The sequence below is a fragment of the Hippopotamus amphibius genome, chromosome 12, assembly GCF_030028045.1.
Source record: "Hippopotamus amphibius kiboko isolate mHipAmp2 chromosome 12, mHipAmp2.hap2, whole genome shotgun sequence".
Classification (NCBI taxonomy): Eukaryota; Metazoa; Chordata; class Mammalia; order Artiodactyla; family Hippopotamidae; genus Hippopotamus; species Hippopotamus amphibius.
The window spans coordinates 11,385,724-11,411,087 of NC_080197.1; the positions used below are offsets into that span (position 1 = coordinate 11,385,724).

The 25,364-nt window shown below is 43.6% G+C and overlaps 1 protein-coding gene across 2 annotated transcripts in view; it reads right to left on the bottom strand.

The window, feature by feature from the left end:
- The window catches only part of SLC9A8 (solute carrier family 9 member A8), a 68,841-nt gene extending 47,581 nt beyond the window's left edge, over positions 1-21,260 (bottom strand). Inside the window, exons 1-3 of one of the 2 annotated variants that reach the window (XM_057700978.1) lie at positions 21,164-21,260; positions 19,092-19,270; positions 13,642-13,722 (exon numbers count right to left, since the gene is read on the bottom strand). In XM_057700978.1, the coding sequence (XP_057556961.1) occupies positions 13,642-13,722; positions 19,092-19,270; positions 21,164-21,177 (274 nt within the window). In that variant the 5' untranslated portion in view covers positions 21,178-21,260. Of the gene's footprint in view, positions 1-13,641; positions 13,723-19,091; positions 19,271-21,163 lie in introns of those variants that run through there. The other variant, XM_057700980.1, reaches the window with a different exon arrangement.
- Positions 21,261-25,364: the final 4,104 nt, after the last annotated feature.

Below are 25,364 nucleotides of genomic sequence, written 5' to 3' on the forward strand. Positions count from 1 at the left end.
AGACACGGGGAGACTCCGCTGCTGCTATGAACTGCTAACACCCTTCCCTCTCCCACTGTAAAATGAGTGTTCCTGAATGTGAGTGGTGCGGGAAAATGCATGAAATGTATTAAGTATAACCATCAGGTTACAAAACAGTACGTAGAACATGATCCTAGTTCCTTTAAAATATAGATATGTGTGCGTGTGTGTGTAGGCACACACACATTTATTTATTTGAATTGTGTTAAAAAGAAACACACACACTGTGCTACTAGGCACTGTGCTACTGTATAAAATATACATTATTTAAGCTCATTCTCACCACTACTCTACAAGGTAATAAACCCTAATAATATAAATGATAATAACATGAATAGCAGCAGCTAACACTGATTACTTAGCAGGCAGGCATTACACTAAGTGATTTCCATGCACTGCCCTGTTTAATATCTGCAGTGCTATGAAGTGAAGGCACTGTCACCTGCATTTTACAGATAAGGAAACTGAGGCTAAGGACCAGCATCACTGAGCTAGTACATAGCAGGTCCAGAATTGTTTTAAAAATGAATTACTGGGACTTCCTAGGTGGCGCAGTGGTTAAGAATCCGCCTGCCAATGCAGGGGACACGGGTTCGAGCCCTGCTCCAGGAAGATCCCACATGCTGCGGAGCAACTAAGCCCGTGTGCCACAACTATTGAGCCTATGTGCCACAACCACTGAAGCCCACGCGCCTAGAGCCCCTGTTCTGCAACAAGAGAGGTCACCACAATGAGGAGCCCACACATCACAATGAAGAGTAGCCCCCACTCACCTCAACTAGAGAAAGCTCGTGTGCAGCAACGGAGACCCAACACAGCCAATAAAATAAATAAATAAATTTATTTTTAAAAAATGAATTACTTTATGTTTTACTTGATTATGTAACAGATGCCTATGGTACAAAATTTAAAAGGTAGAAGAAAGTATGCAGTGAAAACTTAAGTCTCCGTCCCATTCTTGTTTTCTTTTCTCATTCCTGGAGGCCACCAGTGTTACCAGTTTCTTGGTTATAATGTACATATACACATAAAATAAATTTTAAGTCAAATTTATTAATAGCATCAAATTTACTACACTAATAGTGTAAATGAGTATTTACACTATTCTGAAATTTTTAACTTACCACTACCACTTACAAACTATTGCATATCACCACATAAAGAGCTTCCTCACTCTTTCTGTTTTGTTACTGGCTGCAGTGTATCCCACTGTGCCATCCAATAACATGTCCCCTAGTAATGGGCACTCAGGTGTTTTCCAGGCTTCTGCTATCACTGCCATTCCCATCCGAGTACGTACATCATTCCACACATGTGAGCGTATCCACAGGCAAAACTCCTGAAAGAGCGGCTGCTGGGCCAAGGGTATGGGCATTTTTAATTTCGTAAAAAGCTTATCAGCTGCCTTCTGTGGTAAACGCCATGGGGCTCGCCCAGACCCCTTCACTGGGCCCATGTGTGTGAGCTGCTGTGCATGTTGGCTGCTAACTGCTCACAGCTGTCTGCTTCTCCAAAACCTGCCCTTAGCTGCTGAGAGGCACTTCATCATGGAAGTTGTGCCCGCCCCACACCAGCTCACAGCCAATAACTAACTGATGGGGGTACAGAAGTCCCGCCCCCTTGATTTAAGAAGAGACAGGCTCTGTTGTGCGTTCTTGCCCCAGAGCCCTCCTACTGAGGCTAGGCTAGGCCTGCCCTGAGATCACGCCCACAATTTGGCTTTCTCCCTCCCCAGTCTGTTTGACTCCCTCCCTTACAGATTCACTCCTGAAGAGCAGCCCTCAATACCTTACCTGTCCCCAAACCCCTGTCTCAGAGCCTGCTTTTAGGGAGTCAACCTAAGACCACCGGTTCCAGGAGTGGAGTGGTCACAGGAAGCAAACTCGAGGCTGGGGTTCTGGAGCTGGACCACCTGGCAGCTGCCCAGCAAAGAGGACCCCAACACTGGAGGTAAAATACTGCTAGTCCCTCACCAGGGGTAGCAGGGCCATTGCTAAGACTTTCACTTGTGGCGGACTGGGGCGGGACACTGGTGGGGGAGGCACGGGCTCATGCGGTATCTCTGGTATTAAAGAGGTTATGGCAGAAATAATAATAAGAAAAATGGAATTGTGGTTGTTGCTGAGTGCCACCAACGTTCTGAAATGAGAAAACAAAAGGCTCAATCACCAACTTAAAGCAAAGGGTGAGAGTCAGAGGGCCTCCTTGGCAACACTGAAAAAGACCCTCATCTCCTGCAGCTTGAAGGGCCTCTAGAGCTGAAGACTACGCACAGGTCTAAACTGCAAAGGAAAGTTGAACTCAAGAAGACAAATCTTCTACGCCTTCTCCTAGCAGGGCCCTGATAAGGAAGCATAGGGGCTCAGTCGTGGGATAGGGGTGCCTGTGAAGATACACACAAGCACCTTTAATCTTCAGGCTCCCGTGGACCTTCTAGGCCTTCAGAAGGGGTCCCCACCACTCTGCAGGGATACAGAGCTCCCAGGCTATTTCAAGATTACACAGATGCCCCAAATGAGGCAAGTGCCTTAGGTTAACTCCTGCTTCCTGTCATAACATAGTTCCCAAGGACACAGACCATATGGACATTCCACAGGACAACACACTGGTCCACTACTGGCATCACGCTAATCTGATGCTCTTCAGGAGTGAATCTGTAAGGGAGGGAGTCAAACAGACTGGGGAGGGAGAAAGCCAAACCGTGGGTGTGATCTTAGGGCAGATCTGATAACATCACGCTATTATTTCCGCCATAAGCATGAAGTGGCAAGTAGATGTCTTACTAAGACACATACGCTTTAGAGGATAGAGTTTCAGGGGCCTGCCCATCTGGGAAGTTTTCAGGGGTCATGTGGTCTGGAGCATGCTAAGACATTGCCTCCAAGTAAAGGACAAGGTCTGTACCTTCTACCCTAATAAACAAGCACAATGCTTGGTAGGCCTTCTCCAGGCTTTGGAGGCAATATATTCCACACTTGAGAAAACTGCTTCGACCCATTTATTGGATTTTGAGCGGCTGATGGTTTTGAGTGAGGCCCAGAAGAACAGTCATGTGCAGTTCAAGCAACTCTACTGCTTTCGCCATACAATCTGGCAGACTCCATGGAACTGGAAGTATCTGGCAGGAAGGGAGGAGAGCAAGCCCCAGTAGGAGGGTTGCTGAGCATAGATCCCTAGGGCTCTGGAGCAAGGTCATGCCATTTGCAGAAGAGAACCATACACCACTCAAACTCCCGAGGGAAAAAAACAGACAGCTCCTGGCAGGCTCTTGGGCCATGGAAGAGACAGAGCATCTGAGTGCGGGACATCAAGTGCCCAGCTGGCCAGAATCATCCTTCACAAGCTGGGTTGCCAAACCTACCATAAGGCTGGGTGGGCCCAGGAGCAATCCATTTTAAGATGAAAGTGTTACATTAGCGATCAGAGTATGCTTTACTTGTGGCCCAGACCTCCGTGTCATCTTCAGCTATTACAGCAACATCTCTCTCTCAGCTCAGCTCCTACATACGCCTCATGGGGAGCTCTTTGAGACCAGCTGACAGAGGAGAAAAAAAGCCCACGCGTGGTTCCTGAAAGACTCAGCCAGCCTCTGATGTTGGCCACTTCAGTGTCTGTGCAATGGGCTCATGAACACAGTAGCCATGACGGCAGACATGGAAGCTGTGCCGGGCCCCTACGGCATGAACTCGCTCTCACCAAGGCTGCTCTGTAGCCATTGCCACTGCTGAATGTATGACTGGACAGCCACAGAGACCAACACTCATCAGCTGGTGTGGTACCATCCCTTGAGAAGGCCAGCCAGCTGCATCATGGCAACTCAATTACATCCTGGAAAGGGCAGCAGTTCATTCTGATTGAGACCGACATGTATGCTGGCTGGTATGTCTCCTGGCTAGCACCACCTTCCAAGGGTCCATAAGTGTCTGAGCACCAAAGTGGGATAATGCATAACAACGTGTCAAACCAAAAGACTCACTTCATGGCAAAGGAGGTGCAGAACTGAGCATGTGACTCGGACACCACATGGTCCTGTCCAGAAGCTGCCAGTCAGTCAGAGTGGTAAATGGCCTCTTAAAGATGGAGCTGAGGCACCAACTTGGAGATGACATCCTATGAGGAATGGAGTGCTCCTCCAGGATGTGGTATCCTCCTGAAACCAGTGGCCATTACAGGGTGGTACGTCCCCAACAGGCAAACATGGGTATAGCACACGATGGGTACATCACTCAACATCATTCTCAGGGCCTCACTTAGAAGTGGGGATTCCTACTTGGAGGATTTCTGCTTCCTCAGCCTGAAACTTTAGGCTTGGTGCGTTGAAAGGACCTGGGTCCCGGAAGGAGACATTTCTACCAGGGTTCACAAAGTAAGAGTCACAATGGCTGCTGCCTGGTCACTTCAGGCTCTTTGTGCCAACAGATCAGCAGGCCTAGAAACAGGCTACCACACTAGCAGGGATGACTAACCCTGATCACCACGAGGAGACAGGCCTGCTACTACATGACAAGGCGGAAAGGAATATAATTACTTATGTAATATGTTTTTAACCACAAATGATTTTTTGAAAATACTTTAAAATATTGTTAGCACGTTTTGTCACCTATAATCATGAATCACTTACACTATAACAAGGTAATTCTGAAAATCCAGTCCTTGATGCTGCTACCTATACTGAAATAGATACTCCAAACACAGTATTCTGAAAGACAGCAGACCTGCCAGGAAGATAAAAATCAGGACCTCAGAGCTGTCTGTTTCCCAGGGAAATGCTGTTTATATATCTTGTTTTTAAGGTAGCTTACTTTTCCAGTGGAATGTTATCCCTTTCTATTCCATTAAGAACATTTATGTAGTAAAAGAGGAAATTTATAGAAGTCAGCCCAGATATAGCAAGTTTCCAAATGAAATCCTTTAACAACCTTTCTTTTTTTTATCCTCATAGGTTTTTTTGTTTTGTTTGTTTATTTTTATTTATTGGCTGTGTTGGATCTTCATTGCTACACACAGGCTTTCTATAGTTGCGGAGAGTGGGGGCTACTCTTCATTTCAGTGTGCAGGCTTCTTGCTGTGGAGCACGGGCTCCAGGCGCGTGGGCTTCAATAATTGCAGCACGTGGGCTCAGCAGCTGTGGCTCATGGGCTCTAGAGCGCAGGCTCAGTAGTTGTAGTGCATGGGCTTAGTTGCTCCACAGCATGTGGGATCTTCCCGGACCAGGGATCGAACCCTTGTCCCTTGCGTTGGCAGGCGGATTCTTAACCACTGCGGCACGAGGGAAGCCCAACAATATTTCTTCTTTTAAAGTTTAGACTACCTCACTATTCTGACATATCTAAGAGATTTAAGTATAAAATACAACTTTAAGATGAAAAAACGCAGAGCCAAGAGCAGACGACCGTAAAACTAGGAGAGTCAGAGCAAAACTCCAAGCAAAAGCACGCACTATTACACACAGAGCACACACTTAGCTAATGGCAGCAAAAGAGCAACAAGACATTCCAAGAATAACCTGTCACCTCTGTGCCATGTTTCCAGAAACACAGGGGCTAAAAGTCTGTGCTACCACTCTTCCTTGGAATGCGACAGCCTGGAAAATCCTTAGCGTCTAATGTGATCATTTTGTCAATTTGACAACCAACTTTGGCCTCTACTTCTAAGACAGCTGCTCTAATGCCAACAAATGAATGCCTGTTTCTTCTCTAATAAAAATCAAAGTACCTAAGATTCCGGGAGAGTTATCCATGGGACAGCTCGAGCTGCGCCACTATTAGACTCTCACAGTCTAAACAGTCATGAAAGCTGTTGCAGTTACAGTCAGGATTCTCACTTTAAGTTTTCTTTAAAAAAAACTTTTTTCTAGCACTTAAGTACAATCAGAATATAATCACTAATTATGCTTTTTTCCAGAATTACCTTTAGTCAACAACTCAGGAACTGAGTGATTATTTTCATCAGCTTCCGCTGAAAACCCCCATGGACAAAAAGAGCCCTACTCTTTTTTTTTATTTATTTATTATTTTGGGGGGGGGTACACCAGGTTCAATCATCTGTTTTTATACACATATCCCCGTATTCCCTCCCTCCCTCGACTGCCCCCCCCACCATCCCTCGAGTCCCCCCCATCCTCCCCCTCCCAGTCCTCTAAGGCATCTTCCATCCTCGAGTTGAACACCCTTTGTTATACAACAACTTCCCACTGGCTATCTATTTTACAGTTGGTAGTATATATATGTCTGTGCTACTCTCTCGCTTCATCTCAGTTTCCCCTTCACCCCCCGCCCCCTCCCAAACCTCGAGTTCTCCAGTCCATTCTCTGCATCTGCGTCCTTATTCCTGTCACTGAGTTCATCAGTACCATTTTTAGATTCCATATATGTGAGTTAGCATACAATATTTGTCTTTCTCGGGCTTCCTAGGTGGCGCAGTGGTTAAGAATCTGCCTGCCAATGCAGAGGATATGGGTTCAATCCCTGCTCCAGGAAGATCCCACATGCCACAGAGCAACTAAGCCTGTGTGCCAAAAAAATAAAAAATAAAGTAAAATAAATATTTGTCTTTCTCTTTCTGACTTACTTCACTCTGTATGACAGACTGTAGGTCTATCCACCTCATAACATATAGCTCCATCTCATCCCTTTTTACGGCTGAGTAATATTCCATTGTATATATATGCCACATCTTCTTTATGCATTCATTTGTTGATGGGCATTTAGGCTGCTTCCATGTCCTGGCTATTGTAAATAGTGAAGAGCACTACTCTTAAAAAAAAAAATTGCAATGCTTTAGTCAAAACGAGAGAGTTAATACAATTAAAAGGACAAATACAGTTAGGCAGGTTATGACAAGGAAGCACATTTGTGTATTCCTAGTTACTCAATGACTCAATCAAATCCAGTTACAAGTTAAAACAAGTTTTTTATAACTATCAGCAGTATTCAGGCTAAACCCTGGCATCTGTAGTCAGATTCTATCCTTAACCCCATCCTGGCCTTTCCTCACTCTACAATAAAGTATGACTATGAAAAAAAAAATCTATTCCTATTTTTGCTCTATACAACAGAGGACGGGGGCAGTACAACTATTTCATTTTCACTCCTCATCAATTTCAGCCCAAAATATATGAACAGTGAGTCTGCACTATATGGCCAATAAAAATAAATATGCGAACTTTACTAACACATGGAAAGAACAGTAAAAAGTAAAGAACACAAAAAATGATTGAAACTCAAACCAAGTCAAGTCATCTGATGGATATGTGTGTATCTACCCATGGTTTGGAAGACAAGGAAGCAAGATACAAAGAGCTGGTTGTCAACGAAAAGGACTTTTCTTCTTCACAGCTATTCATGTGCAAAAAAAAAAAATTATTTTTTAAAAAAAGGCCCAAACTACAGAATTCCCTAAGTATAAAAAGTATCTGAAAGCTTTGAACAGGGCCAAGGAAATATCTTTAGAACTTCATGTTGATACTATGTTTTTATAAAGAATAAAAGAAGTCTCCAGATTCATTTGAAAATACAATAAAACAGAAGGGCGGAAGTGTGCCTTCAGAGTACAGATAGTCCTTTTCTGTATAGAAATGATTTCCTAGGAACTCCAAATGCTTAACACAGAAGGCCAACAATATCTAAATGACTGCAGACTAAAAAGTAACTTCTAGATTAAGATGGCGGAGTAGGAGGACGGAGTAGGAGGACGTGCACTCACTCCCTCTTGCAAGCGCACCAGAATTACAACTAACTAATGAACAATCATCGACAGAAAGACACTAGAACTCACCAAAAAAGACACCCCACATCCAGAGACAAAGGAGAAGCTGCAATGAGATGGTAGGAGGGGCGCAATCGCGTTAAAATCAAATCCCATAAATGCTGGGTGGGTGACTCACAAACTGGAGAACAGTTACACTGCAGAAGTCAACGCGCTAAAGTGAGGGTTCTGAGCCCCACATCAGGCTTCCCAACCTGGGAGTCCAGCAACAGGAGGAGGAATCCCCAGAGAATCAGACTCTGAAAGCCAGAGGGATTTGATTGCAGGACCTTCACAGGACTGGGGGAAGCAGAGACTCCACTCTTGGAGGGCACACAAAAAAATGTGCTCACCAGGACCCAGGGGGAAGGAGCAGTGACCCCATAGGAGACTGAACCAGACCTACCTGCTGGTGTTGGAGGGTTGCCTGCAGAGGTGGGGGGGCAGCTGTGGCTCACCGAGGAGGCAGGGGCACTGGCAGCAGGGGTTTTGGGAAGTGCTTATTGGTGTGAGCCCTCCCAGAGTCCGCCATTAGCCCCACCAAAGAGCCTGTGGGCTCCAGCACTAAGTGGCCTCAGGCCAAACAACCAACAAGGTGTGAACACAGCCCCACCCATTAGCAGACAAGCAGATTAAAGTTTTACTGAGTTCCGCCCACCACACTGGATTAAAGCCTTACTGAGCTCCGCCCACCCAGCCCTACCCACCATCAGTCCCTCCCATTAGGAAGCACACAGGAGGCTCCTAGATAGCTTCCTCCACAAGAGGGCAGACAGCAGAATCAAGCAGTATCAGCAGTATTTCGTCTTGTGGAACTGAAAACCACAGCCACAGAAAGATAGAGAAAATGAAAAAGCAGAGGACTTTGTACCAGATGAAGGGACAGGATAAAGCCCCACAAAAACAACTAAATGAAGAGGAGATAGGCACCCTTACAGAAAAAGAATTCAGAATAATGATAGTGAAGATGATCCAGGACTGAAAAAAGACTGGATGCAAAGATCAAAAAGTTTACCAAAGACCTAGAAGAATTAAAGAGCAAACGAACAGAGATATGCAACACAATAACGGAAATGAAAAATACACTAGAAGGAACCAACAGCAGATTAACTGAGGCAGAAGGGTGAATAAATGACCTGGAAGACAGAATGGTGATCATCACTGATGCAAAAAAGAATAAAGAAAAAAGAATGAAAAGAACTGAAGACAGTCTAAGATACCTCTGGGACAATGTTAAACTCATCAACATTCGCATTATAGGGGTTCCAGAAGGAGACAAGAGAGAAAAAGGACCTGAGAAAATATTGGAAGAGATTCTAGTTGAAAACTTCCCTAACATGGGAAAGGAAATAGCGACCCAAGTGCAGGAAGTGCAGAGAGTCCCAGGCAGGATAAATCCAAGGAGAAACACGCCAAGACATATAGTAGTTAAGTTGACAAAAATTAAAGACAGAGAAATGTTATTAAAAGCAACAAGGGAAAAACAACAAATAACATACAAGAGAATTCCCATAAGGTTAACAGCTGATTTCTCAGCAGAAACTCTGCAAGCCAGAAGGGAGTGGCATGATATATTTCAAGTGATGAAAGGGAAGAACCTACAACCAAGAATACTCTACCCAGCAAGGATCTCATTCAGATTTGATGGAGAAATCAAAAGCTTTACAGACAAGCAACAGCTAAGAGATTTCAGCACCACCAAACCAGCCCTACAACAAATGCTAAAGGAACTTCTCTAAGTGGGAAACATAAGAGAAGAAAAGGACCTACAAAAACAACAACAAAACAATTAAGAAAATGGTAATAGGAACATACATAGCAATAATTACCTTGAATGTAAATGGACTAAATGCACCAACCAGAAGACACAGACTGGCTGAATGGATACAAAAACAAGACCCATATATATGCTGTCGACAAGAGACCCACTTCAGACCTAGGCACACATACAGACTGAAAGTGAGGGGATGGAAAAAGATATTCCATGCAAATGGAAATCAAAAGAAAGCTGGAGTAGCAATACTCATATCAGATAAAATAGACTTTAAAATAAAAAATGTTACAAGAGACAAGAAAGGACATTACATAAAGATCAAGGGATCCATCCAAGAAGAGGAGATAACAATAATAAATATATATGCACCCAATATAGGAGCACCTCAATACATAAGGCAAATGCTAACAACTATGAAAGATGAAATGCAAGGCAGAAATAGAGACACAGATGTAGAGAACAAACACATGGACACCAAGTGGGGAAAGTGGGAGGGTTGGGCGGGAATGAATTGGGAGATTGGGATACCAAACTGTACACTCTAAATATATGCTGTTTATTGTCTGTTAACTGTATCTCAATAAAAGTTCTTAAAAAAAAAAAAAAAAAAAAGTAACTTCTAGTTAGAAGAAGTAGGCTAGGTAAGCTTATCCCTGAAAGAATGAAAACCCCATTTTCTCTGGCAGCTTCATCTAGATTCTTTTTTGGCACAAAAGATGGAAATTCTTGAAACAGTGGATATCTCAATATTTTGTTACACTTTGCTCCAGTAGGAGAAAAAAGTTTTCCTTCCATGTGCATAGCTTTATGAAATACAGAACTACTTTGATAGCTTTGTCAGCATTTCTAAATTCTAACCAAATGTCCTCTAATATAACAAAAAGTCCTTTCTGGACCCCAGGACTCTCCCTAGAAGTGTTCTTAGCATTCCAATCACCTGAGTTAGCAAATAAGTACTGAAAGCAAGACTGACTTTCCATCGCCCCTTCCCAAGACCTGGCTGGACAGGCTACAGTTATTTGTGCAACATCAGAGAAGACATGAACCTTGTGGACGGAGAGCCTCGGCTGACCCCCAACATTGCTTCACTGCATGTCCAGTTCTGGGGTGGCCATTTGGTCAGAGTTCATCCTACAACTTCTGGTGGAGCCAAGGAGAAGAGGAGGCTACCTTTCCCACCATGACTGCTACTGTAAGGAGAGCAAGCCTGAAGCTGTCAAGTCTTACCAGTGGAGAGAGCCCGCCTGAGAGTGAACCCAAAACAAAGGGAAGCACTGCTGAGAAATGGAGAAAAACTGAGTCCAGGAGACTTGATCCAGCAAAGTCTGAAGCAGGCACCGCCTGTAGCTTTTTTGGTGCCATGAGCCAATGGGTGTGCAACTCCACCCTCACCAATTTGTTTTCTTTGAATCTTTTTGAATTGATTTTGTCCATTGAATGGGAAGAGTCCTAATATCAGTTAAGAAGTTTTCCTCTACAAATAAAAGAACACCTGCCTAAAAATGGCTTACACAATAGATGTTTATTATCTCATACAGGAGGCAGCTCTGAGATAGGTAGTTTCAGGGCTATCAACTCAACAAAACAACAGTGCAATCAAGAATCTGGGCTTCCCATCTGTCTCCTTGGCAAGCCTTAGCATTCTGGCTTTAGTCTTTGAGCTACAGTGATTGCAAGATGGCTACCAGGGCTCCAGGCATCACATCCTCATATAACAGCATCAAAGGAAGGGGAAATTTCTCTTTTTTAACAGAGAGGAAAATTTTTTCCAAAACTCATCATCCCAGCACATTTCCCCTTGGTCTCACTGGCCAGACCTGGGTTTCACACTGCCCGCTGCCTCCACTCCTCTCAAACAATCATGGTAAAAGAGTGCAATTATCGTGATAGCAAAGACCAATCCTGACTTGCAGGGGCCCACCTTCCTTGAGCGCACAGTGGCAAGACACTGGGTCAAAACTAGGGTTCTGTTTTCATGGAAGGGGGAAATGGCTCTTGGGTAGGCACCCACCAATGTCTGCTGTTAAGTCCTCATACAAGTATTGGTGTTCACTGACCTGCAGCTACTGAAACATTCAAGAGACAGTGAGGTTCTACATTGACTCTAGTTTGGCAGCTTTTATTTTCACCCATCTAATCAAAATTACCTCTATTAAAAATCTGATTTTTTAAGCAAGCAAAAAAAAAAAAAAGAGAGAGAGACAGTGAGGAACTTGACATTCCAAACCACATTGTAAGAACCACCACTTTAATTTCCATGTGCACAATACCTAAATATATACCAACTATAGTTCTTATTCTTAAGAAACTATGTAAACTGACCACAAAACTATAACTTCCTTGGAGTTTTTTTTTTTTAACGTTTATTTGCTGCATCACGTCCTAGTTGCAGCACATGGGATCTTTCTTTGCAGCACTTGGGCTCTAGTTGCGGCACATGGGTTTAGTTACTTCACGGCATGTGGTATCCTAGTTCCCCTACCAGGGTTGAACCAGCGTCCCCTGAATTGCAAGGTGGATTCTTAATCACTTGACCACCAGGGAAGCCCCATGGAGTGGTTTTTTAAGTCTTTGCTGAATGCCCCAGAAGAATACGTATTAGCTATATAGGTTATTTTCAACGTGCCTAATATCAGGAAAGGAATGTTACTGAATGATTCTCCTCTTCTTAGAGCACTAAGGCTCTTGTTAGGTAAATTTGTTAGAATCTACCAGAAGGTACAGCTGAAGAGCCTGCTCAATAGAGAACAGGAACTCTGAGTAAAACTGATTCCCAACTCTTTACTGAAGATAAAACTATCCAGTGGTATGTCCTGCTTAAAATACGGCATCACTGGGGGTTATGGGGCTTAAATGAGATGGCAACGTGAAAGCTCATAGGCCAGAACCTGGCACTGAGTAGTACTGTGAAATCCAGGGAAAATACAGGAGGGGCTGAACGAGAGTAGTAGGAATGCTGGCGCTGGGGGCGGGGGGAAGGAGAATGAACAGAGTCTGATCATTCATGTCTGAAGTTAACCTAAACCATCGCTATATTGTGAAAAATACTAAATACTATACTAAATCAGATCCAAGGCAAAGGAAATTAACTTAAAAAGCACCAGTGGTGATAAGGAAAAATTAAATATCATCAGTAGGCAAGTGGAAACTAGTAAAAATAACGACAATATAATAAGCTGATGAAAGCTTTAGCTGACCTTAGTGAAACCCTATTTACTATCCCTTAAACTTTCCCACCCACATCTTGATTTTAATACTTACTGAAAAGTAAGGTCCCTGCTTCTTCCTTCGTTAACCACTTCAATGAACTTGCATGTGAGCTCGACTGTTATAACTGTGATTCATACACTCTAAATAGAGGCTAATTATCTTAACAGTTAGTTGCCACAGGAAACAAAAGAGGGATATACAAGTGAGGTAGAATGGAACACTCTCTGAAGACTTTAGATCTGACTGACGTTAAAGTGAGTCATTTCTCCATCCTAAACCTTAAAGTGAGAGTCTCTTCCAGCTGTAAAATTCAGTGATTCTATGAATTAACGGTCAATTACTTGCCTTAGTCGAGTGACAACACAGCCTAGTAGTAGACCTTAGAATGAACAGCGCGAATGTTCATTTCCAAACCTAGCCTAAACCATCACTATCTTGGGAAAGACTTTCTAAATATACTAAACCAGATGTACAAGGCAAAGAAAACTTACAAAGTATATATAATTTTATATATAAAATTAACTTATAAAGCAGTGGTGATAAAAAATTAAATCCCATTGGTAGGCAACTGGAAACTAGAAATAAAGTAACTACAACATAATAAACAGATGAAAGCCTTGGATGTGCCCTGAGGGTGGTTCTAAAAGTAGAAAGGGCTCTCAAGCTGTATAGAGAGGCTTCTACATGACCTTTAGGAGGTCATCACTCCTCTCTGAGCCCCCAGTGTCGTCATCTGTAAAATGGGATCATAACACCCTCATGGCAGCGTGCAGTGACGGTGAAATAAGCTCAGCTATACACCATGTCTCTTGTGGTTCCTAACACTTTGGAGGCACTCAAAAAATGGTATTGTTACTGCTTTCATTATAGGATCACCAGTAAGCACTTACCTAAAGAGACAACAGCAACACTCTCCGGCAAGAAATGTAATCTGTATCGGATCAGTAAATGCACCAATATGATGCAGATAGCTGTGGGAAAAAATAAGACATTGTTAAAACAGCCCAACTATGAACAACAAAACACCAAGTCCAAGGCAGCAGTCATTTCTGGCAGGCCACCAGGGAGATGGACAACTGGCAATGATACAGTAAACTTCAGCTGTATTTTCAATTTCTTATTTCTTAACCTGGAGGTAGATGCATGGTGTTCACTACATTTTCTCCATATTTCTTTATATGCCTGAACTAGTTTGTTTTCTGGTTGTTGAAAGAGCAACAGACATCTACCTCTATGCTAAGCTGTTAAACCTTATACAACCATTTAAAGTTATTCACATTTCCCTGATTCTGAGAAATGGTCCTCAATGGTGAGGAGGAAGTCAACGAAATCAATCACTTTTATATGAATAGAGCTGCAACAGAACATGTGTTGACACAAGTATTTTGCCACCACGTGATCAGTTCTCTTTTAACAAGCAGGTGAGGGTGTTTTAAAAAACAGGACAAAGTTCATACGAGTTTGGTGATAACATCAGAGACCTAAAGATGGGGTGCTTGCTCCCCAGCTGGGTCCTGGAGCTCCCACTGGTCAAGGGCTCCCCATGAGCCAGGCACTGCACTGAGCACTTTCCAAACGCTGTCTCATTTGACCCTCAACACCCGCTCTGAACGAGCTGTTATCACCACTGCCTCCTTTGATTAAAGATGAGAAAGCAGAGGCTTAGAGAGGTCCTACCACTGGTGGGCGCCTCAGAGTTGAGCTTGATTCCTACCCTGTGCCCTTAATCCTGGGCACCTACCACCTTCCCTCCCCGCTGCCTTCATTCCTCAATCGGCAAAATAAGAATGTCTGACTTTCCTCAGAGGCGCACTGTCATGAAAGAAAAGAAACAAAAAGATGCAAAACTATTTGAAAGAAAAACGTATTTCTGGACCAAAAAAAAAAAAAAGCATACTTTCACATAGATAACTCCTAAATGTAATTCCGAGGCCCAAATGTTAGTGTGCATGTCTTTTTCTTGTACTAGGCACCTAGGCGGTATGCCATCTCATCAACCACAGTATTATCTTGCTAGTACTGAAAATACATGTTTTGGCTTTTTTTTTTTTGGTAAAAGGAAATGTTAAACAATCTACACAGCTGTGAATTGGCCACCCTCAGAGCCCACACTGACAAATTAGATTATCTTTAGTCCCACCAAAAAGCACCAGGTGGCAGGAGAAAGGAAACAGTTGTAAATATAGAAATTCTGTCCTCCTTTCATTCTGTGCTTTAAACTATCAATCTGTGGTGTTATTTTATTATAAATATTTAGCCTAGTTAGAAAAATCCTATACTAAATACTAACAGCAAGAAAAAAGTTCCAGTGCAGAAGCACAACTTGTAACCAGTGAGAACGCCTACTGTCTAAAAAGGCAGGCCCATGAACACACAGGTAGACAGAAAATAGATCTAAGGAGTGGAATCAGTTTCTACTCTTTCTTTGCACCAACTGAAAAATTTTTACAGTTTATTCTCATAAATCACACAACTATTTGCAGCTTTAAGAGCAAAAGAGAAAACTGTCTATCAATGCAGAGAGCTACATGTAAGGATGATCAACATCAGGGAATGGTCTTCAGCTAAAAAGATCTTCAAAGACAAGCCATAGAATGGGAGAAAATATCTGTAAGTCATACGTCTGACAAAGGTCTAGGGTCCAGAGCGTATAAAGAACTCTTACAACTCAAAGACAAAAAGACACCACAATTTTAAAATGGGCAAGAGACTTAAATAGACATTTCTCTAAAGATATGCAAATGGACAATAAGCACATGAAAAGATGTTCACCATCATTAATCATTAGAAAAATGCAAATCAAAACCACAATGAGCTACAACTTCATACCCAATTACAGGATGGCTATAATTAACCCTAACAAGTGTTGACAAGGATGGAGAGAAACTGGAACCCTGTGCATTGCTGGTGGGAATGTAAAATGGTGCAGCCTCTGTGGGAAAGTTCTGCAGTTTCTGAGAAAGTTACCCACAGAGTAACCACTTAACCTAGCAATTCCACTCCTAAGTATGTATCCAAGAGAAATAAAAACATATGCCCACATAAAAACCTGTACAAAATGTTCACAGCAGCACGACTCACAATAGCCAAAAGGTGGAAATAACCCAAATGCCCATCAGCTGATGAATGGATAAACATCACGTGGAATATTATTCAGCCATAAAAAAGAAAGGAATTCTGACACAGGCCACAACATGGACGAACCTTGAAGACATTATGCCAAGTGAAAGAAGCCAGACATAAAAGGCCACATATTGTATGATTCTAATTGTATGAAATATTCTGAATAGGCAAATTCCTACAGACAGCAGAACAGTGTTTACCAGAGACTGAAGGGAGGGAGAATGGGGAGCGACTGCTTTTAATAGGAACTGGGTTTCCTTTTGGGCTGATGAAAATGTTCTAGAACTAGTTAAAGTGATGGCTGCCCAGGACTCTAAATATACTAAATGCTACTAAACTGTACACTTTAAAATGGTAAATTTTATGTTTCTTTTACCACATACGCATCCTTTTTCTTAAAAAAAAAAAGAACGAGGTAGATACAAAAAGCACTAACATGGAAAGATATTCATGACATTCTGTGAGATGAAAAGGCAAGTTATAGGACCGCACTTATATTAAAACAAACTCCAAACTATACGTGCCTGTTGGTGTGTGTGTGCTTATGAATATACACATGTACATATACACATACAAGTGCATGTTTTCAAGTACACTTGGGAAAAAAACAGAGCAAGAAGGGACAAAGACTTCTGTGTGATATGGAGGGTACCAGTACTACAAGTTAATCTGTTTCCACTTTTTCTTGTCAAAAGTTTTAAGTATGGAAAATATATTGAAATGTAGACATGTCAATTTTAACGACTCCATTAAATTTAGTGGCCCATAAAATGTGTCAAATGATGCTAATAGTTCACTCTAAGTCAATAACAATGACGCACCATTGTCTCTGTGGAGTCAAAGATCAGCAAGGGTTAAGTCAACTGATTTCAAGCTTCTAAAAGTCAAAAGTAACTGCAGTTTTGGCATCCTTTCTACACAAAAGTTGGCTTGGCTAAAATAGTAAACGAAAGCAGTAAATCTATTCCAGGTTAGGAGTTCCTGAAGTCTAGAATAATCTGTGGACCATTTCCCTCAATTCACTAGTCTATGTATTTAGTGAGCTGGCAAGGTACCTATTAACAGCCACTTTTTTTCTTTATTAGGTTTAGACACAGGCCACAACATGTTTGGACATCTAACCAGGAATAAATATACAAGATACATAATAATTTGTTGACATACAAGAACAGAGGGGAAAATGCCTTCAAATTTACTTAGGAAGCATTCCATTCTGCTGAAGCATGCTGACCAACTCATCAACTGATTAGGTGAAAACAGAAACCATCTGACATTAGTGTGACTCTAAAGTATAGGTTTATGATCTGTTTGAAAAGACAATCCAAGAGAAAAATGCAGTGCAACTAAACACAGTTCAGCCCTTTTTGGCCTCAAAGATGTACTAACACTGGGCAGGATCTTGTCTGGATTAAAAAGCGCATTATAAAAATCTGTTTTGTGATCTCCCGCACAAGCTAATCCTAGAAGCTCCACACCCTGAAAGTTACTTTGAAAGTCTTATCTTTTTCACCCTCCTGTGAAAAAACTGATTACAAACCAGAAATTTTTTTTCCGAAAACTTGCCTTTTACATATCATGCTGCCAACAATGTAAATAGACTAATAATACTCTTTCAAAATTAAGGGTTCAGGTTCTAAAGACTTCTTGATCAAGGAAAGAACTGCTTTTCTTCTTTGTATTCAACTATTATAACAAAAGGGAAAAAAAAAAGAAAACAAGAGTCCTTGATTGTTGAAGTAATCCCCTAGAAATAGAATTCAATTACATTGACAGAATAAAAAATTACTTGGGGATATGAAATCTAAATGAACATTGTACACTTGTGGTTTGTATACTTTTTCAGTATTCAACTTTTAAAAGGTTTTTAAAAACTATGAAAGACATGGATGAGTCCTGGGATTTTAAATAAAATTACTATCTTATTAAAATCACTTAATTAAGAGAGTCTGAATAGAAACGTGAGAGAAGTTACACTTTTCCTCAAAAAAAAAAACACCAAAAAACAAACAGCCCCCCTCCCAAAAAGCAGTCCCAGTAGCCATGAGAGAAATACTCTGCACTTTTCCATTTTTTGTACCTTCCATTCTTCTCAAAAGATCTAATTAGAAATATGACTTGGTATCATTAAAGAGGAGCAGAAAATGTCAATGTGCCAACTTCACTCTTCAAACAAGAGTTTGGAGGGTCGTATTCGAAGCTATTTCTTCCTTAGCTGACCCAAAACGGTTGTGCAGTTTCAACTGGGTTTTCTGGTCTCACATAGTTGTCTAATGTCCATAGTCACTGGGAGACTAAGTTACTGCCTTTTATCTAAACTTCTTGGCTGATGTCTGGCAACCTGGATATTAGTCTCTAGTCTCCCCCAAACCAGATGTGTCAATAATTTAACCTCTCTGAGCCTAAATTTCCTTACCTATTAAAGGAGGAGGTTGAGTAAAATGAGATTTTAAGTTTGTGAGCGTGAATCCGTTTAAAGAAAAATATTACATAAGTTAACAACAGCACTGGTGGTACACAGATGGCAAAAGTCACGACCATGGTTAATGGGAGTGACGGAAGTTAAGGAAAACAGTGTGCTAGGGCTAGGGTGTCTGATCTTTTACTCACAGCAAAACTCTTAACTAAGTAGGGACTTCCCTGCTAGTCCGGTGGTTAAGAATCTGCCTTCCACTGCAAGGGACTCAGGTTCAGCCCCTGGTCAGGGAACTAAGATCCCACATGCCTCAGGGCAACTAGGCCCGCCTACTTCTCTTAACTACATGGAGGTCTAATGGGTAGGAGACAAAATGCTGCTCTGGTCAGAAAGCTGGATGCTCTTCCATTTGAACCCCCCGCCCCCCCACCACCACCACCAGCGCCTACACAGAAACACACACACACACAGACTCTCATGAGCAGAGTCTGAAATACACTAAACTCAAGGTTTCTTTCTAGATCAAAAATTCTCTAATTCTTCCAAAGGATGTCTAAGATATTATATAAAGGGCTCTTCAGAAGTGCTAAGCTCAATGATTTTATAAAGAAAAAGGAGTACCCTGTTATGACGTTGAACTGACTGATCACTGACCTTCAGCGTCTGAAGTGAAAACCAAACGGGAGGAAGACTGACAAAGTCCACAGCGGTTGACACAGGGCTAACCACACAGACAGCGCATACAGACACTCAGGATGCCAGAGGGTGGTGTCCCGCACGCATCCCCCGAGGCCCTGCACTCACCGAGGACGAGGAGGCTGAAGAAAATGGTCATGCCGCTCGACTGCTCCTCCTGCTGAGCCTGCTCCCCCGTCTGCACCGGGAGGATGGGCTTGGCGGGGGTCGGCAGCACCAGCTTCGTCGTGACCACCAGGGTGGTGTGAAGGGTGACATTGAAACCTTCATGAGTTGTATTGGGGAACCTGTTGGAGAACATAAAAAGCAGCAGAATTAGATAGAGGAAAAAGGGCCCCAAATTATCAACACACACACACACACACACACACACACACACACACACACACACACACACACGAGAACTTGGCACAGAGCTGTATGGGATTCACAAGTCTTGCAAGCAAGAGGCAGGCCTCCGGAAGAAACTGATTAAGCAAATTCCTGCCTGCAGGCAGCACGATGGTACCAGTGACCTCAGGTATTCTGAACACAACCACTTAGAGGAGAGGGACAAGGGGGAATCAGGCCCGTGTAGAACCATAAGCTGCGTGCTCTGTGGCACTTAATGCGGGATTTATAGGGAGGCACACTGGAGTCTCATCACATTCCAACACTATTTACTAAGCACCTTTATTCCTTCAGTTCACATTCTTTTCTTTGGATTGATCTGCAAGCTGAAGGAGCCACTGAATTTGCCCAATTGTTGATCTGGTCAGAATGCCCTACCTTACTTTACAAAAACCTCCTCTGAGTTCAAAAGGCCCAAACGTAATCCCCTCTGTAATACTCCCTTCCAGCTCATGGTTGTGTTCCTCACAGCTATCTCCTTGCATTGTGTTGGGACTGTAAACTAGCGTAATATTGACATAATAATCATTGTTACTGTGATTATAACAGCTAATGTGTTTTGAGTACCGCTTCATTCCAGGTAACATACAAATTCTCACTGAATAGGCATAACAAGCCTGAGGTAGACACTACTTTCTCTTTTTTAACCTATGAATAACAAGCTCAGAGAGGTTGCAAAACTTGCACATCTCAGTTAGCCAGTGGCAGAATCAAGCTTTGAGTCCAAACTTGAAATCACCAGGCTATACCACCTCTTTTACTTTGCGCTGCTGAGGCCCAGTTTAGCGTCTGGGACAGAGAAGATCCTCAATAAGTAAGCTGACTAAACGAAATGACCACCAGGCCAAAGACATATATGAAAAGTTGTCAGGAGAGAAAGTCAAATTTCAACCACGGGGTTGTTTCCTTAATTTTTACACACTCATTCCACAAACATAGATGGTGCATTATAACATGCTGTTGCCTGGCAGGTATGTAGATGGACTAAGAACGGTCCTTCCCCTGAAGCACCTGGAAGACAGAGACACCACCACCCCCTTTATCTCATCTTATACGGCTAGTTCCCTTGCTCTCCACACTCCAGCCTTTCTCTCTGTCCCTCAAAAAGGAACTAAGCTCCTTCTTGCTTCTGGCCTTTTGCACCTGCTGTTTCCTCTCCTATCCCTCCTTCTGGTCACTGAGGTTTCACGTGGCACGTCACCTCTTCCCAAGAAGCCTCCCCTTACCCCAACACCATTCCGCTTCCTTCAGAGCACTGAAATCATCTTGTCTATTTATGGTCTTTTTCCACTAGAATGGAAGCTCCCTGAGAGCGGCCCTGGTCGGCCTCCTTCACTACCATGTGGCCAGGGCCTGAAGCAGATGGCCACCAGTTAATAAATAAATGAAACACAGTGAAGGAAACATGAAAAACGGTCGTTACAATGGAGGATGTGACTGGCTGCGTAACGGGGGTGGGGTAGGGGCGGACTTTCTGGAGGCGGCGGAGCGCTGCGTAATCAGCAGATGACCGAAAACTGGGAAAGTGAAATTTGGGTTGTGGTTTCTGCAAGACGGCTTTCGAGATCTACGCTGGGCGGCGGATCCCTAGCCAGAGGGTCCAACCTCAAGGAGGCTGCACGGCCCAGGCCCTTCCCTCCCGCCCTCCTCGCAGGCGCCAGCATGGTCAGTCCTGGCCAACCAGCACAAGGAGCTCCGCCTTCTGGGGCAGGAGGGCTGCCTGAGATGCTCGCCGTCACCCGATGGGGCCCAGCCCTGCCGCCTCCGCCGCCCGCGAAAAGCCCACTCACTCCTCTTCCGCCATCTTCTCCCCAATCCTGCGAGGCCTCCGAGACCACCGAGCCGCGGGGCTAGTGGGGCCTGCTTTTGCTTCCGGCTTCCGCTGGAGGCGCGGGCGGGCCGACGAACGGGGGGCGGGGTCTTGGCTGCGCGAGGGCGGCACTTCTGTCCCTTCGTCTCTATGGCCCGAGGGTGGGAGGAGACGCGTGGGAGGAACCCCGGGAACCCTCGAGATGTGTGTGTGGCCTATGTCTTTTGGCTCTCTGACCCTACGAGGATCCAGCTTTTCACTTCCACGGGGTAGGGACGTTTTGGGGGAAAGTCCTGTGAGGTCGCTGTGACTCACCCTGAAAGCAGGCTCCTTCAGTGTCCAGGAACTCACCGCGCTAAAATTGGGAAAGAAGCTTCTAGCGTGAGCTGCGCAGAGCGACTCTAGGGGTGTAGTTACCCAGTCTCATTTTTCCCCAGCTGTGAAGAGGACTAGCCACCTGGGTTTTGCAGAGTTGTGCGGTATTCTATCTGTAAAGATTTACTGAGTTCTGACTTTATGCCTGTTGTTAAAATAGATGATGGTGGTATAGGGATAGATCATTTGCTTGTGTTGTCTCAACAAATACTCCTTAGACGCTTGTATGTGCTTAGCAGTGGTCTTTGTGGTTGGGGATACAGGAAGGTACGAGGGTGAGGTTGGAGGGGTAGGGAGGACCCCATCGGGCAGCTGGTTCCCTATTATGAGGCCTTTGGATTTAACACCACCTCAGCTGCTAGCTCCCTTCCTGGTGGAAATCATCGTATCTCAGCAGCTGTGGTAGCTGCTTATACCCCTTTTCTGACTCTGCTGTAGTCTCTTAAGCGTTTCCACACCGTGGCCCCAGTGATCCTTTTAAACTCTAGTCACTGTGCTGCTCAAAATGTGCACTGGCTTCCAATCTCAATCAGACCAAAAAAACTTGGAGAACCTGCAAGACTCAGCCCAGCCGCTTTTACCCTTATGAAGTCAATCCCCTCTCTTTCCCCTACACACTTTCCACTATGGTCACAGTGGCTGCCTTGGGGTACCAGAAACACACCAGGAACACTTCCACCTCTGTATTTGCTGAGCCCTTAGTCAAGAATACTCATCCCTTAAGTTGCCCCTTGGCTCCTACCTTTCCCTCTTCCGGGCTTTTTGTTTGCCCTTTCCTTGTCCACTATGCCTTCCCGGACCACCCTATCTAAAATCCAAGTCCTCGAGACTTCCCTAGTGGCACAGTGGTTGAGAATCTGCCTGCCAGTGCAGGGGACAAGGGTTCAATCCCTGGTCTGGGAAGATACCACATGCCACAGAGCAACTAAGCCTGTGCGCCATAACTACTGAGCCTGTGCTCTAGAGCCCAAGACCCACAACTACTGATCCCACACACTGCAAGTACTGAAACCTGTGCACCTAGAGCCTTTGCCCCGCATCAGGAGAAACCACCACACCGAGAATCCCATGCACCACAACGAAGAGTAGCCCCTACTTGCTGCAACTAGAGAAAACCTGCACACAGCAACAAAGACCTAATGCAGCCAATAAATAAATAGATAAATAAATAAATTTAAAAAACATAAAAAATAAAATCCAAGCCCTCTCCCCTTCCCTACGTTATTTCCCTCCATAACACCAAACATATTAACATTATGTTTTGATTATATATTCATTTATTCTCCTTCTGAATGTAAACTTCTGAATGCAGAAATTTTGTTCTCTGTTTTATCTCCAATGCCTAGAATAGTACCTGGCATATAGTAAGTACTCAAGAGTAAAATGATCCTTGAATAAATAATCCATTTTGAGTTTATTTTTGTGTATGGTGTTAGGGAGTGTTCTAATTTCATTCTCAGATGGGAGAAAATATTTGCTAATGAAGTAGCTGACAGGGGATTAATCTCATGCAGTTCATGCAGCTCAATATCAAAAAAACAACCAATTAAAAAATGGGCGGAAGATCTAGATAGACGTTTCTCCAAAGAAGACATACGAATGGCCAAAAAGCACATGAAAAGGTGCTGCACATGACTATTATTATAGAAATGCAGATCAAAAGTACAATGAAGTATCACCTCACACCAGTCAGAATAGCTATCATCAAAAAAATCTATAAACAATAAATGCTGGAGAGGGTGTAGAAAAAAGAGAACTCGCCTACACTGTTGGTGGGAACATAAATTGGTACAGCCACTATGGAAAACACTATGGAGGTTCCTTAAAAAACGAAAAATAAAACTACCATGTGACCCAGCAATCTCACTTCTGGGCATATACCGGGAGAAAACCATAATTCAAAAAGATACCTGCACCCCAATGTTCATTGCAGCACTATTTACAATAGGCAGGACGTGGAATCAACCTAAATGTCCATCAACAGAAGAGTGAATAAAGAAGATGTGGCACATATATACAATGGAATATTACTCAGCCATAAAAAAGAAGAAAATAATGCCATTTGCAGCAACGTGGATGGACCTGGAGATTGTCATACTGAGTGAAGTAAGTCAGACACATAAAAACAAATATATCACTTATATGTGGAATCTTAAAAAAGGGTGGAAATGAACTCACAAAACAGAAGTAGAGTCATGGATGAAGAAAACAAACTTCTGGTCACCAGGGGATAAGGAGTGGAGGGATACGTTGGGAAATTGGGATTGACATAGACACACTACTATCTATAAAATATATAACTAACAAGAACCTGCTCTATAGCACAGGGAACTCTACTCAATACTCTGTAATGGCCTATATGGGAAAAGAATCTAAAAAAAAGAAAGTATATATATGTATATGCATAACTGATTCACTTTGCTGTACACCTGAAACTAACACAACATTGTAAATCAACTAGACTCCAATAAAAGTAAAAATTAAAAAAAGTTGTTAGTTAACTCCAGAAGTGTTAGGAAACAGAAGGCTTTTGAAAAGAGGAGTGCTGTGGAGAGTTGGGGGCGGGGGCAAGGATGGAAGATCTCAGAGCAGCTAGGAGGACTTCGCAATAATCTGGGTGAGGGCTGATGGCGCTTTGGATTAAGCTGATACCATGAATATGGCAGGAACGGTTGGACTGTGGGTGGGTATTGAAGGCAAGATTTGCTGATAGACTGTGGCATGTAAAAGAAAGAGAGAAGTCAAGGATGATGTCAAGGTTTGGCCCTTGAGGAACTGGGTGGAGAAGAGATCTGTCTGGCTCAAAGACAGAGTCCTCTGCCAAGCCAACACCTCTTAAAGCTGTTGTCAGAACTGAGAGAACGGGCTCAGAATCAGCCGATGTTTGTCGTCCTTCCTGTGGGTGTGGTGCCGGGCTATTGTTTCCTTAATTCCTTATATTTCTTTCAGGCAGAGATTATCGTCAGTGGTAAACTAAAGCACAGAGATGTCAAGCCACTTGCTTGAAGTCACACAGCTGGAAAATACTGAGGCTGGGGTTCAGGTACAGAGTCTTAGTTTTTAACCAGTACCCCCTGTTGCTCTTCAATTTGCCTTAATTTCTCTGGCTCCAAAATGGGACTAACAGCTTACTTTGCTCCCTTAGCACAGAGCCTAGCAGGAATGAACTGGCACATAAAGGATTGAGAACTGGGTTCTCCCTGAGCCACATTTATTAACTGAGAGCTTGAGGCTGTCACTCTTCTTCCAGCTGCAGAAAACCCCACCTGGCTGGAGTTGGGTTCCCAGGGGCTGGGGGTAGGCTTCCTTGCATCGGACTGCAGGCTGTGGGCCAGTCAGGATGAGAGCAGGGCTCTGAATTCATTGAGGGCTGCCCCGTTCTACTTGCCATGCCACCCACTGCCCTTGCCACAGATCCTGCTCTCAGGGCCAAATCTGGGCTTTGTGCCAGTCGAGGACCTGCTGCCAACCAGGGGGCTGTAGAACACCTGCTTTCGGGACTGTGGGCCAAGCCCAGGCCCGTCTCACCTATTCCTGGGAACAATCTAAAATCCCTGGACATTGCCCCCAGGAAGGCAAATAAAGCCTTTCAACATGCAGTTCCTGGGTTCGTGCGCCATGCCAGGCTGGGCAGCCTCTGGTGCCAGGCAGTCCTGCTCTCTACCCCGACTCGGGACCTGTGGGCTCTGACCCTGGGACACCACAGCACCCTCAGAGCCTCAGGGCCCCATCACAGTTTTGAGAGATCCCCTCTTTTAGAAGGCTGTTGTAAGGTTAGAGAGAAAGCTCTTGCCTTAGTTCTCTGT